At 53.5% G+C, this 13,373-nt stretch overlaps 1 protein-coding gene across 4 annotated transcripts in view; it reads left to right on the top strand.

Annotated features, from left to right (window-relative positions):
• Nucleotides 1-13,373, top strand: part of SGSM1 (small G protein signaling modulator 1) — a 33,530-nt gene that overhangs the window by 149 nt on the left and 20,008 nt on the right. For all 4 annotated transcript variants that reach the window (XR_005629304.1, XM_039724448.1, XM_039724449.1 and 1 more), the window contains exons 2-4: nt 13-56; nt 9,458-9,533; nt 12,776-12,938. Coding sequence is in view for 3 of the 4 variants with exons in the window: in XM_039724448.1 (XP_039580382.1) it covers nt 13-56; nt 9,458-9,533; nt 12,776-12,938 (283 nt within the window). In the remaining variant the exon portion in view is untranslated. The remainder of the gene's footprint in view (nt 1-12; nt 57-9,457; nt 9,534-12,775; nt 12,939-13,373) is intronic.

Genomic DNA, 13,373 nt, shown 5'->3' with positions numbered 1-13,373 from the left:
TTCTCCCCGCAGAGGCGGAGACCCGGCAGCGGCTGCTGCGCACCGTGAAGAAGGAGGTGGGTGCGGGACCCCGGCCCGGTGCCCGCGGGAGCGGCGGCTCTGCCCTGCCCGGGGAGCATCCCTGGCTCCGGTTGCTGCTGCTGCTGCCGCGGGGTTCAGACCCCCCAAAACCAGCCCGGAGTTGGGCCGAGAGCGCAGCCGGGCGCGGCTGCGGGTCCCGGCGGGCGGAGGAGCATCCCTGCGGCGCCGGTGCCCGGCATCCTTGGAAAATCGCCTTTGGCCGGGGGCAGGGCACGCCACAACTTGGGATTTTGCGCAGGGAAAAGGGGCGAGTCCCGGCGCTGCATCCTTCCCTTGGGAGCGGGGATGGGACGAGCCCTCCCGCTGCTCGGCGCTCCTGGGCAGGGCGGGGGGCAGCGGTGCTGGGGACCCCGGCCAGGACAAGGGGGGCCCAAATGCGTGTGCTCGCTGCGGGGGGATGGCGTTCCGCATCTCGCCGTGCTCCCCCTTCCCAGGCACCTCTATTAGTTTGTTTTGTGCCGAGCTCCGTGTTTATCCCATGTCCACGGTCCATCGGGTCCCCGAGCACCGGGGGCTGTTGTCACGTCCCGCTCTGTCCCCGCAGGTCACCTCCCGGCATGCCGGGGAGGGGAAGGTGTGCGGTGTTTGTTTCTGGCGTTACGAGCATCTCGCTCTCCGGTTTCCAGGGAGTGGAAGACACGGCTTGGAGTCGGGAGGAGCAGAGCCGTGGGCGGTGGGTCTGGGGAGGGTGACAGCTCTGCCCAGCCAGACCACTTCCCACCTCTCATCCTGTGCCGGGTGTGGTGCTAAGGAATACTACTGGTTGCCTCAGCAACGGCTATTAAACCAGGAAAAGGGTATGACATTTATTTGGCGTTGTGGATAGAGCTGCCATCTCATTATTGCTGTCTGTGGCAGCTCCTGAGTGCAGAGCAGCTGCTGCAGGGTGGGAGCCAGGGCTGCTCCTGCCTTCCCCCAGAGCCTTCAGCTTTGCTGGCCCCCAGGGCTGGGGAGAGTGGAGCTGGTACCCCAGGGAGCAGAGCTGGGGCTGGTTCCTGCCCTTCTCATGGTTTTGGGACAGATGATGTGGGTTTGGTGAATGTGGGTAAAGCCTGAGGGAGGGAGGGTGTGTGGGGAAAGCCCTCCTGCCCTGTGCAGTGCCACTACGGTGCTGTGAGCTGGGTGTTTGTCACCCTCTGGGCTCTCTCCAGCAGCCCCTCGGTCTGACACAGAGCAGAGGCTTTTTCCTGGTGATCCCAATGCTTGGGATTCCCTGCAGGTACCAGGTTGTTGCCATTCCCTTGGGATTTGCCTCCCACTCCTGCTGGAAGTGCTGAGCTTGGGCAGGGGCAGTGGGTGCCACACAGGTGAGGGAATTCCATGGAGTGGAATTCCCACTGTGCTCTGGTAGGAATTCAAAACCTGGGGAAACATCATCCTGTAGGTTATGGAGTGAATCATTCAGCACCATCCCTGAAACCAGGAGCAGGTGGGGCATTCTTGTGCCTGTTGCTCTCTGCTCATGCTTTTGCTTTTCCTTCCTCTTCTAGGCTGACCTCGGGTTAAGTCAGGAGGGTGTGCAGACTCCAAGGAGCAGTAGAAAGGGCCAGTTGCAGAAATTTGGATGTTTTTTTCCCCACTCCCAGGATTTTAACCTTTCTCAGACCTGCATTATTCTCATTTCACGAGGCCACGCCTGGTTTTGCTCCCTCAGTGCGGGTGAGAGCAGGGACAGGCAGGGCTGTCCTTGGGGAGCTGTGCCACGTCTGTCAGGGCCATAACTGAGAAGACAAACACTGGGAAGAAGGTCTGATCCGAGCAGGGACAGAAACAATAAACTGGAATTAGCCAGGGCACCGAGCAGCCCTCAGCATTTGGCTGTTGCCATGGTTAAGGCACTGGGCTCTGGAGAAGTCCTGTGCTGCAGTGCATGTGCAGGTTGAGATGAGCTGTGCTATCTGTCACCATCTTCTTCCTCCCCCCCCCAAGCCCATATGGCCACAATAAATCAAAGCAGCCCTGGAAGCTGCAGGATGGACTGTTTGTCAGCAGGCTGCAAGGGGAGGAGTGCAGCCTGACTTGGTGAGGCACCCTGTGTGCTGTTGTGCAGGACAAGCAGCATGACCAGCATTCTCTGGTTTTTAGGGCTTTTATCACATGGAATGAGGCTTTTTTACTAAGCCAGAAATGCCCAGGTTTGGAGAGGTGTGGGCTTTCAACTAGAAATACTCCTCTTGTAACCTGTGCTGCTCCTTCTTTTCCAAGTTTTGTTTTGCATGGAGGAGAGTCCTGAGCTGTGCTTCCAGCCCCTCCAGGCAGCTGCAAGGCACAGAGGAAGGGGAGCAGGTGTTACCTGTGCAATCCCCCTGCACACGTGGCCCTGGAATGTGAGCTGAGTGGCGTGTGAAAGCAAACAGTCATCTTGGGCTTTCTTCTGCAAAAACTTGGTTTATGTTTAACTTGCCACTCAGGAAGCAGCTCTGAGTCTTTGCTCATCAGTAACTGTTGAACCTGGTTTGAATATTTTGCTGCCTGCTCTTAGGATTCTTTCAGATATTGGGGTTGACCACAGCCTGCTTGTCTTCTGCCAGATCTATTGTTTATTTTGCAGTAGCTGGAGTGGTTGTCACTGTGTAGCTGTTGACTAATTCCTTCATCATGTGTCATGGGAACAGCAGCAGTCAGTCTCTTCCTCCCACCCTTTCAGAGAAGCCCCTGCTTTGCAGCCATGTTGCCTGGTTTGTGGCTAAATAACACAAATGACTGGTAAGAGCAATGTTTTTGCAGCTTGGGTTTGTTTTTCTGTGTGCCTGCTATTCCAAAATATCAGATTGCAGGCATCAGTGCCAGCTATTTCATTCTGGATGGGTAGAAAATTGTAAATTAATTTAACGTTACTAGGATTTGAAAAATTAATGTTGAGAGCTTTAAGTGTTCTCGAGGCCAGTTTATTAAAAAAAAAAAAAAGAAAAGGGAAAAGGGCTTTGTGTAGCTGTCAAAAGTGTTCAGGCAAGATAAGGATGAGGATGATGAGCTGCAGGCAGGTAATGAAAGCTGCTGTTGGCAGAGGGACCCTCTGATGTCTCTCAAGCACCCAGGGCAGCCTTTTTTCAGATATTTCTGTACCAAGAGAGAACAGAGGGCCCTTAATGCAGCATTTCTCGATTGCCTGCATCGATCTGCTCTGGAGAGCAGCTCTGATCACTGGGGACCATTTCCTCTCCTCTCAGAGATAAAAGCAGGGCTTTGCACAAGAGCTCTCGTGCTCCACAAACCCCTGCCTTGATCCTTCATCCCCAGAGCAGGTTTTGTGCTGCTTTCCCCCTTCCTCACACCTTCCCTGGGCCTGGGGACCCTCTGTCCTCTGCTGCCAAAATTTCCCTGCCCTCCTCCCTCCCTGCATCCTGGCTGTTGCCATGGAAATTCCTGGCTTTGCACAGATTCAGGACTCCAGGGCAGTTTGGAGCTGGAAGTTTCAGCCCTTGGTTTCAGCATTGTCCTTTGCCACGTTCCAGTGAGCCCAAAAGCCTCTTCAGGGTGCCATCACTACCTTGGAAAAACAGGAGCTTTGGGATGTGCTGGGAGCAGAGCCCAGCCTCGAGGCTGGGCGTGCTGGAAACACAGAAATGACTAAAGTTTGCCTTAAATGTTTCCTTAAATGTCTGCACTGAGCATTTACAGCGAGCAGTGCCCACAGATGGCGTGGAAGTGTGCCTTTGACAAGCACAACAGGAATAGAATCAGCTACAACGTGATCTCAGGCAGCTCAAATTAGTGTTGCAAGCAGGGATTTTTTGGCCCAAAGTTGATGCTCTGTGAAGAAAGTCTTGCTGCAAAGCACTCTCAGCAAACACACGTGGCTGGGCTCACCCCTGTGTCCCCCAGGGTGCAATGTTGCATTATGGATCCTTCCATTAATATGTTTTTAAATTCATTTTCCAGCAAACTGCACAAATATTCAGAGTTCTTCTCCTCCTTTATCCCCCCCAGGAGCCTCACCCCAGTCCCCAGCTGTGAGCACAGGTGGTTCCTGGGGAAGGGCTGGCCTGGAATTCCCTCCCGTGTGCCACGTGGAGGATCCCTCAGCTGCAGGAGGTGCCATGTTTTATTCAGCAATGGTAATAAATAATTAAATAAGACTTTCAGAGAAGCCAGAGGTCTCAGTGGGCTGGAGGGTGATCGATGTTTCTGAGGCAGCAAGAGCAGGGAGCTGCCAAATGGCTTTCAAGGCAAGTGCCTGCTGCCATCAGAGCTGTCCCCGTGCTGTCCCCTCCTGCCAGGGCCACCAGAAATGCCTCAGGGTATAAATGCAGCCTGTGCCCTGCAGCTGGGGGTGTTTTAACTGATCCCAGCACAATTAATTGGGATTTTTTTGTAGTGGTCAGCCAGTGAGCTCTTGGGGAAGTGGCAGAGCGTGGCTGCAGCTGGGGGTGGTGCTGAGCAGGGTCTGGCTCCTGCTTTTGGGATCATCAGGGAAAGATGGGGAACGTGGTAAGGCAGGAGAAACAGGAAATCCTGCAGCACTGAGCTTGAAAATGTGAATTTTATCAACAAGGCTGCTGAAAAACAGCGTTGTAGCAACAGGACAGGCAACAGGCAGACGTTTCATTTTCAAATGAGGAGATAAATCTGGCTGGTGAAAGGTTTCAGTCTGAGGGGTTCTGCTGTAGCTGGAAAAGTGGCTTGAGCTCCAGCATGGGCAAAGTACTAAAATATCCCAGGATTTCCATCCAGCATTCCCTGCACATTGCTGTGGGCACCAGAAGGACTTGGGGTTTGGAAAAAGGTCTTTGTGTCCTGGGGCTGAGCAGAGATCCTGCACTTGCTTTGCCTGGGACACCTTTGGTACATCCAGCAAAGCCAGGCTAACATTCCTGCTGGGAAATATCCCCCTGCATGGCAGGGGAGGCTGTTTGTCCTTGCAAATACAGCCCTGCCTGCATCTCAGTGATCTTCAGCATTTGTAACACCTGAGAAGTGCTGCAGTGTTCCATGGGGAGCTGCTTCCTGGGGGGATTTTTCATGGAAAGAGACCTTGGTTGGGAGAAGCAGTTACAGGAGAGCTCAGACCACAGCAGGGAATTCCCAAATGCACTCATTGCACCAAAACTGACAAGGAAAATTGGATTTTTTAAGTGCAAGAATTAACTTCAAACACATTATCAAAGCAGTGATGAGAACGCTGATGAGAATGAAAAAGCTCCAGCTTGGAAAGGAATTGGAAAAGCAAATGTACAAAAGCAAATCAAGCTTAAAGCCTCTTTCATCAATGGGTTGGGTGGTTTGGGGGTTTTTAAAAATTATTTTGTTCTTTGTTTGATGGCTTTTGAGGGCTTGCTGGTTCTCCTGGGCCAGGTGGATTGAAGAGGAACTGTGAACCTGGGAGTGCTGGGTGAGTGGTTGGGCTCAGTGATCTTGGAGGTCTGTTCCAGCCTAAACAATTCCATGGTTCTGTGATGAATTCCATGGTTCAGAGGGGGTGCAGGCAGTGCAGCTTCCTGGCTCTGGTCCTGCAGCATCTCATCCACCTGATCTGACACCCTGGGTGGATGTTCAGAGGGAGAGGAGACAGGAGACATCTCCCTCCTCATCTCCCTCCTCATCTCCATCCTCATCTTCATCTCAGTCATCTCCATCTCTATTTTTTGCTGTAAATCCTTTGGGTTTGGGATGGGATGCTCTCCCACTGCTTTGGCTCCAGTGTGTGGCTGCTGTGCCACATTTTTTGCCCATCCAAGTGTTTTTTTGGTGCTGGATATGGCAGCCAGGCCCATTCCTGGATCTGGTGGTCAGGAGCATCCCCACAGCTGCCCTCAGCCTGTGGCAGCGTGAGCGAGCTTGACCCTGGAACAGGACTGGGAAAAGGATCTCCCTGGGGACTCTGTTTGCATCTGGCTTGCTGTAAACAATTTCACAGAGTTGTGAGCATGGCCAAGTAGACAGGAGGTGCTGTGCTTCCACAGAAATGCCCTAATAACCACTGAAAGGCTTTGCAAGAGGCAGGAAAATGGACTGCAAATGATCCAGAGTACAGCTTCTGTAGGGAAAAATCTGACCAGGCACAACAGTTGAGAGTCAATATTGCCTTGGACTGATGAAAGCTGCAGTTCTTGGTGTGCTCCTGGTCCCTGCACCTCGGTGGTGGCAGTGGCTGTGATAACATTTGGCTTGTTCCAGCAGTGTAAATGACAGCAGGGCTGGCTGACAGCAAAGCTGGACTTTGGGTGATGCATATCCCTGGGAATTTTGTAGCAGAGAGGTCTAAGCCTTCATCCTTCATCCCTCCCTGGGGTTGTTGGACAGGTGAGGGTTTGATTTTTCTTGTCCTGTGCTCCCAGCTGGAGCCAGGGGGGCTGTTGGTGCTGTTGTGGAATACTTGATGCTATTCCTCTCGAGTTTACCTACAGCAAAATTATTAGTTGCTGTTTTAATTTCCTTTCTAATAAAAGAAGAGCAAACATCTCATTTCCCTAGGCTGGCATGAGATCCAGAGTGGGCAGCTTCATCTGTTGGGATTGTTCTGGCTGCAGTCTGAGAATTAGCATCAAAATGCAGCACACTCAGAGGCTGCTCCAGTCTTCTCTGTGCAGGGAGCCAAGTGTGCCTGAGCCACGTTCCTGTCCCCAGGGTGTCACAAATCCCCTGGCAGATCCCAGCTGTGGTGGGAGAGTCCTTTGGGGTCTGCAGACAGAGCATCTGTCAGGAGTTTTGGGCTTCTCTGGCTCTGAGCTGTCCTACAGATGTGTCTGTTTGGGCAAATGTAGGATGGTTTTGTTGGAAAACTTTCTTGGTAGGTAGAGGAGGTTGGGATCTCCTGGCTCCATTCCCTGGAAGTGTTGATTCTGTTCCCTGGGAGTGCCCAAGGCCAGCTTGGATGGGGCTTGGAGCAGCCTGGGGTAGGGGAAGCTGTCCCTGCACTGCAGGGGGTGGAATGGGATGAAATTTAAGTTCTTTCCCACCCAAACCATTCCAGATATCCCTTGTTTTGTGTTACAAGGCCATGTCTGTCTGTCTGTCTGTCTGTCTGTCTGGTGTTTGTGTTTGTCACACACCAGGTGAGTGCCCTTGTTGCCCTTTCCACTTCCAGTCCTTTAGACTTGGTTTATTTTTAGTGTTACAACTCAGTGCAATTAATTTATTTTTTTTTTTTTACTTTTAATGAGTAATTTTCCACTAAACTGTGTCTCCTGGAAGGTGTTTTGTTTGTGCCTGGAGCGTGCAGGTGGTTTATGCAGTGTTGGCACTGAAATGCCCACTCAGAGCCGGGTCCTGCTGTCCTGGATGGTCCCCAGGCCTGGACAGACAGATGGTCACTGCCCTGGGGAAGGCCCCGTGGCCTGAGGCACTGCAGGCATTGTCAATGTACTGAAATTTCAAATATTTGAATATGCTGCTTATGTTGGAATATTTCCTGATTGACTCAGGAGCTGGTAAAGACTCTGCACGTTGATTTTCAGGTGTGTTTTGTGGAGGTGGGGGAGTAAAATCCTGATAGCACCAGTGCTGCCATGGGTGTACATTGAATATCTGTGTGTGGTCATTTTCTGGGAGATCAGTTGGATGTGTGAGAGAGGAGGGCTGAGTCCTGCTGCCTGAGGAAGCTCAGCCTGCCTGGGCGAGGGTCAGCAGCCATCTGGACCAGGGTGGCTCAGCCAAATTCCAGGGAATCCCTGAGGGCCCCAAGATGTGAACCTCCCTACACCACCCAGGGGTGGTCAGGGATGGTGCTGGGCTGGGCAGGATGCCAGAATATCTGTGGTGGGCATTCCAGGTGGAGGGAAAGGGGCAGCTCTGGGCAGCACGTGGTGGAGAACACGAGGTGTGTGCTGCTCCCCATCCCTGCTCCACCCTGCAGCCAAGCCTGGGGCTGTGTGGGAGACAGAGGCTCCTCTCCTCTCTGCTGGGACTGGCTCTGTCCCTGTTTTTGTGGCTGAAATGTGAAATAAAATGGTGCTGGAGCAAGGAGTGAGGGTTGCAGCTGCCCCTTCCCTGGTGCCCAGCGTGGGACAAGGGGGAAGCTGCAGGCGGGGGGTGAGGAAGGAAGGAGCACCAGGAGGTGCCCTGGCCAGGGACAGCTGCAGTTTTAGGACACAATAAAGCACCGAGGTGGAAGATGGAGCTTTATCCTGGTCCCTGGGGTGTTCATGCAGTGCAGTCACTGCTCTGAGCACAGGGCTGGAATTTCCCAGCGCTCTGAGGCACCTCCAGTCCCAGTTCCACATCCCAGTGACATTCCTTGCTGTGACTTCCTGACTCAGTAGCAGCTCATCCGAGCTGCTGGCATGCAGGGAAGGCTCAGGGCTCTGTCAGTCACCGAGCAGGGAGCAGGGCTGGGATCTCACCTGGCAGAGCAGCTCTTGGCTCAGAGACTCTGCTCTTAATCCATGTTCAGGATTTCCTTTATGGAGCTGTCATCTGTGCATAACTGACCTTGATTACACCTTGCAGAGGAGTTTAATTCCCCAAATGATGCCATTAAAGGTCTCTCATTCGTGCCAAGGTTTGCTTGGCCAAGTCTTGACCTGCAGTGGTTGCCTCCTCCCTGTGCCCTCAGGGAGAGCACCTTGCAAAGCAGAGCTTCCTTCACACCCTGGCTCCATGCTGGCAACACTTCCCCCTGTGTTTTCCCAAACCAAGATGTTACAGAGGCACTGGAAGATGAGATCCAGGCATGCTGGCAGCTGTGTTTGAAAGGAAAAGTGGTTGGGAAGTGAATGTTTAAGGAGCAAAGCTTCAGCTGGGCTTTGGCTGCTTGCAGCAGGATTAGGGAGAGTGACAGCTGGGGATGGAAGTCACCACTCTGCTGCCAGACCTGACCTGCTGGCTCTGACCTCCTGTCTGCTCCCTGCAGCAATTGCCCTCCTAGTTTGTGTGGGGTCCTGTCTGTTTTTGTCCCCTAATCGTGCCCCTGATGAGCACTAAGTGACAGCTTCCTCTGGATCAGCTGAGTGCCACTTGTGAGCCAGAGAGGGCAGAGCTGCTGGCACTGCCATGCAAATGGAATTCCTGGGCACAGCTGGTGCCAGGTGATCACTGAATTAGGCATTGATGGAGAGTTGCAGTCATTTGGGACAGCCGTGTCACAGGAAATTTGTCAAACAAAATGAGAGAACAGAACAATGCTGTAAAAACCTTAAATGTGAGATTTGGGTGCCTTTATTAGATGGGTTTATCTAAGTGATGCTCCATTCCCTCAGTTAATCCTCAGCTCACCGTTTTCCTACTGTGAAGTTTCTCAGAAATGAAACAACCCTTTTTTCATACCTGGCTTTTTGAAGTGGCTGGTGATGCTCAGCAGGCAGAGCTGCACCAATCCTCTGTGAGCTCTCCTGTGCCACTGGGAAAACCTGGGAGCAGAGGAGGCTCCTGTGCACCCACCCCACCGCAGGTCCATGGCTGAAATTCCATGTTTTCCCTGACTGCCTCTGTCCTGCAGGTGAAGCAGATCATGGAGGAGGCAGTGACGAGGAAGTTTGTGCATGAGGACAGCAGCCACATCATCTCCTTTTGTGGTGAGTCTGGACTGGGGCTTTTGGTGCTGTGCCACTCCTGGGAACACTCTCCAGCTCCAGGAACTTGGGCTGGGGGAGTGGGGAGTGCCAGGGGATGGATTCTTCTGGCAGAGGTCGGAGTCCCTGAGGTCTTTGTGCTTAAAATATACAGGGATGTGTCAAAAGAGGGAGGGGTGCTGGCAGTGTGTGCAGCCATGGAGGAAGGGCTAGAAACAATATTTTATTTTTAAATTCCCTTGAGAATTAATCCGACTGAAAGTCTGTCAAGTCCAAATCTTTTCTTTGCTGTTATGGAATAGGAGTTTATGGAAAGGAGGCTGGGCTTTCTCCTTTCCTGCTGGGCCCTCACATCAAAGACTCTCAGGAGCCTGTTCCCAGCCCGTGGCCCCTGAGAGAGCAGAGCAGACCTCCAGGTGTGACTCATTCCCTGCTTTTCTGTGCAGCACGAGGCTTCTCAAACTGGCATTATTTATAGGCTCCTGTGACAGGGAGCTGAGGCATCCAGGCACGAAGGGCTCCTTGGTTCCTTCTGGCCTCTTAAGATGCTGCTGCATCCCCCTGGTTCCTGGCGAACCCCTCCTGCTCCATCTGCTGTTCCTCTCACTGGAATGCTTCCTTCACCTTCCCCAGTGCTGTGGCTCTCCAGGAGCTGGGTGAGCTTATAAATAACCTCTTTGCCTGCCAAGCAGAGCGTGCTGCAAGCCTGGCTCTGGCTGCCAGAGCTGCCCTTTTCCCTGGAGAGAGCTGCCTTCCCAGCAGAGCCCTCTGTGCAGCACAGACCCCTGGGGATGGAGCAGTGGTCTGGCAGGGAAGGGCAGCTCTGAGGGGGGGTTTGGAGCAGACAAACACGAGCTGGCATCTGTCACGTCCAGGCTGCCCTGGGAGGCTGATGGGGAGCCCAGGGTTTGGTGTCCACGCCAGCCAAGGCTGCTCAGCCCGAGGGGTTTGGATCATGGCAGAGCTCTGGGCAGCTCAGGAATATTTCAGTCTTTTGGCAGGAGTCAAAGCTGCCCCTTAGCTGGGGGTAGCTGAGCAGGGCTCCTGCACCATGTGCATCTGCTGTAGATGATATCCTGAATATCCTGGCTCTGCTGGAAGTTACATCCTGGGGGATGAGGAGAATCTCTTTGCAGTGGTGACAAAAGTGAGCTCCATAACTCATCCTATTTAAAAATCCTGCCATCACCCCTGGATTTAGTAGAGCATGGGGAGAGGTTTTCCTGTGGAAGCTGCACATTTCCCTGTCGTTTGCCAGCAGGAGAGGTGTTTTGCATGGGTTCAGATCTGGCATTGGGAGCAGATGCTGCTGACAGCTCTGGATGCTCTGTGCCAGAGGCCTGGCAGGAGCTGGGATTTCTCCCTGCCTGGCAGGAGCTGGGATGTGCTGCCTGTGACCTGAACACAGTGAGAGCCCCAGTGCTCCTGTTTGCTGGGAATTTGGAATGGAACTGGTGGCACTGGGAGCTCCCTTTCTTGGGATTGCAGCAGGAGCATCCCTGGCTGCTCACCCCCTGTGGGTACCTGAGCTTTCAGCACCAGCCTGAGCTGGGCACTCCAAATGGGCACCCCTGGGTGCAGTCCCAGGCACGTGGGGCTGTTTGTCACTTGTATTTCAGCCACGGAGCGTAGGACAAAGCCATGGAGCAGTTTGGATTTTATTTTATTTGAAGCTGCCTATAATCCTGGGGCAGCTGAAGCCCTTTGGGCTTTGAGGGGGCTTGTGCAGGGCCTGGTTTCATAGCCAGGTGTCCATGCAGTGGCTCTGCCTGGCTGCTGGGGGCCCAAATCTGTTCTGCCAGCACAGGCTGTGTCTCACCACCCCTCACATGCTGCTGCTGGGCACCGAGCTCAGGCATGATCAGGGCAGGATAATGAGCCTCTCCCAGCCTGGGAGCTGCTGAGATGGGGCTGCACAGAATGCCTTTCTCTGTGTCTCCATGGAGCTGTTCAGCTGTAGGGAAGTGTGCCTTTCCAGGCAGGAAGGGAAGCAGCATCCAGGCTCAGCTCAGCAGCGCTGGCTTCCCCAGGAGCAGGGAGCAGAACTCCTTGTCAGACCTGGATCAAGGGCCTGAGGACTTGGGTCCGTGTGATTTTCCAGTGCTTTGATCAGCCTGTTTAATCAGTCTGTGTTTGGCACCAGACGTCCATCCTGAGCCCTGCCAGGGGGCTTTGGGAAGGAGCTGCTGGCTGAGCCTGTCTGTGCCTTTCTGTGGAGTCATTGCTGGTTCCTGGGATCCCTGCTCACCCTGGCAGGGCAGGAAGGTGTCTGGGGCTGTCTGGGCACTCACTGGGGTTTGGTGAGTGCCTCTGGGCAGAGTTCAGGACGTGGAGTCAGGCACTGCCTTCCACAGGGGCTTAATGAGTCCCTGTGTCCCCGAGTGCCAACAGAGTCCCCAAAGCCAGACTGAGCTGCTGGCACTGCCTGTGGTTTATCCCCAGGGTCTTTGTTCCTTTCAGCTTTTCAGAGAAATATTTATATGAACATTGAGATTTTTTGGGGAAAATTGCCCCATTTCCTGTGCTGCTTTAGAAACCCTCAGGCTGCCTGTCCTTGCTCCTGAGCTTTCTCCTCCTGACCTGCACCATCCCAGCACAGGGAGTGAAACCTCCTGTTCCAGCTGTGCCCATCCCTCAGACTGGGCTGAAGGGAAAACATCAGGGAGATGCTGGTTTCTCCACAATCCACAAGAAACCACAAAAAAACAAACCCACAAAAAGGAGAATGTCAGCCTGTTTGCCCGGCACAGCAATTGCCCTGCCTGGGGAAGCTGTGGTGCTTGTTGTTAATTCCCATATGGGATGGGATTACAATTTCCTGAAGCCAAGGTGGGGATGTCTGCTTCAGATTTATTGTCTGAGGAGTTTTGGGAGCTTCCATCCGTGGAAGTGTTCAAGGATAGGTTGGATGAGGCTTAGAGCAACCTGTTCTGGTAGGAGGGGTCCTGATGAACAGTCCCTTTCTGGATTCCTTGTAATCCCCTCAGATCCTGGGGGTGCTGTGAGGTCTCCACACAACCTTCTCTTCCCCAGGCTGAACAGCCCCACCTGACTCATAGGGAAGGTGCTCCAGTGACCCAAGGTTGGCTCAGTTGGGTGGAGCATGGTGCTGCTAAAGCCAAGATTGCGTGGTGCTAACAAATGTGTGTTCCATTGATGGAATCCCTCAAAGAGCTGGACTGGGTGACCCCTGTGGGTCCTTCCAGCTGGGGATATGCTGTTGCTGAGGCCTGTGCTCTCTGCAGCCGCCGTGGAATGCTGTGTGCTCTTCGGGCTGAAGCGGAGGGCGGCCGGGTTCCTGCGCAGCAACAAGATCGCAGCGCTCTTCATGAAGGTGGGCAAGAGCTTCCCCCTGGCAGAGGAGCTCTGCAGGAAGGTGCAGGACCTGGAGCAGCTCATTGAGAACGCGTAAGGCACCAGCGTGGCTGCCAGTCCTCTCTGCTCACTCGGGTTTCGGGGTGGGATGTGTGGTTTGGGTCCAACTTGAGCCTCGGCAGGAGCAATTGCTCCCTCAGTCTTCTCCTGGGTTTTTTATGTCTTGACCAAACTGGTTGCTGTTCTAGGAGACTGAGTTGTGGTTGTGGTTTAAGCAGGGTGGACAAGTTCTAAGTCTCTCTGCCTCTGCTCTGGTGCTTCAGGGACAGCTGAGCACGCTGCTGCTGAGCTGTCACAGTTTATGGAGCAGTTCACCAAGCCAGCTGGAACCACTGTCCCAGTGTGCAGAGCTCGAACCTGCAGTAATTCAGCTGCTGTTTGGGAGAGGATTACTCATCCTTGGACAATTAGCAGGGAGATGGATAGAGCAGCGACCTGCGGGCAGGAATTTTAAGCTGTCCTAAGATG

The sequence above is a fragment of the Passer montanus genome, unplaced genomic scaffold (assembly GCF_014805655.1).
Source record: "Passer montanus isolate IOZ18808 unplaced genomic scaffold, ASM1480565v1 scaffold53, whole genome shotgun sequence".
NCBI lineage: Eukaryota > Metazoa > Chordata > Aves > Passeriformes > Passeridae > Passer > Passer montanus.
Note: the sequence above shows the minus strand (reverse complement) of the source record. Positions and strands in the feature narration are given on the sequence as shown.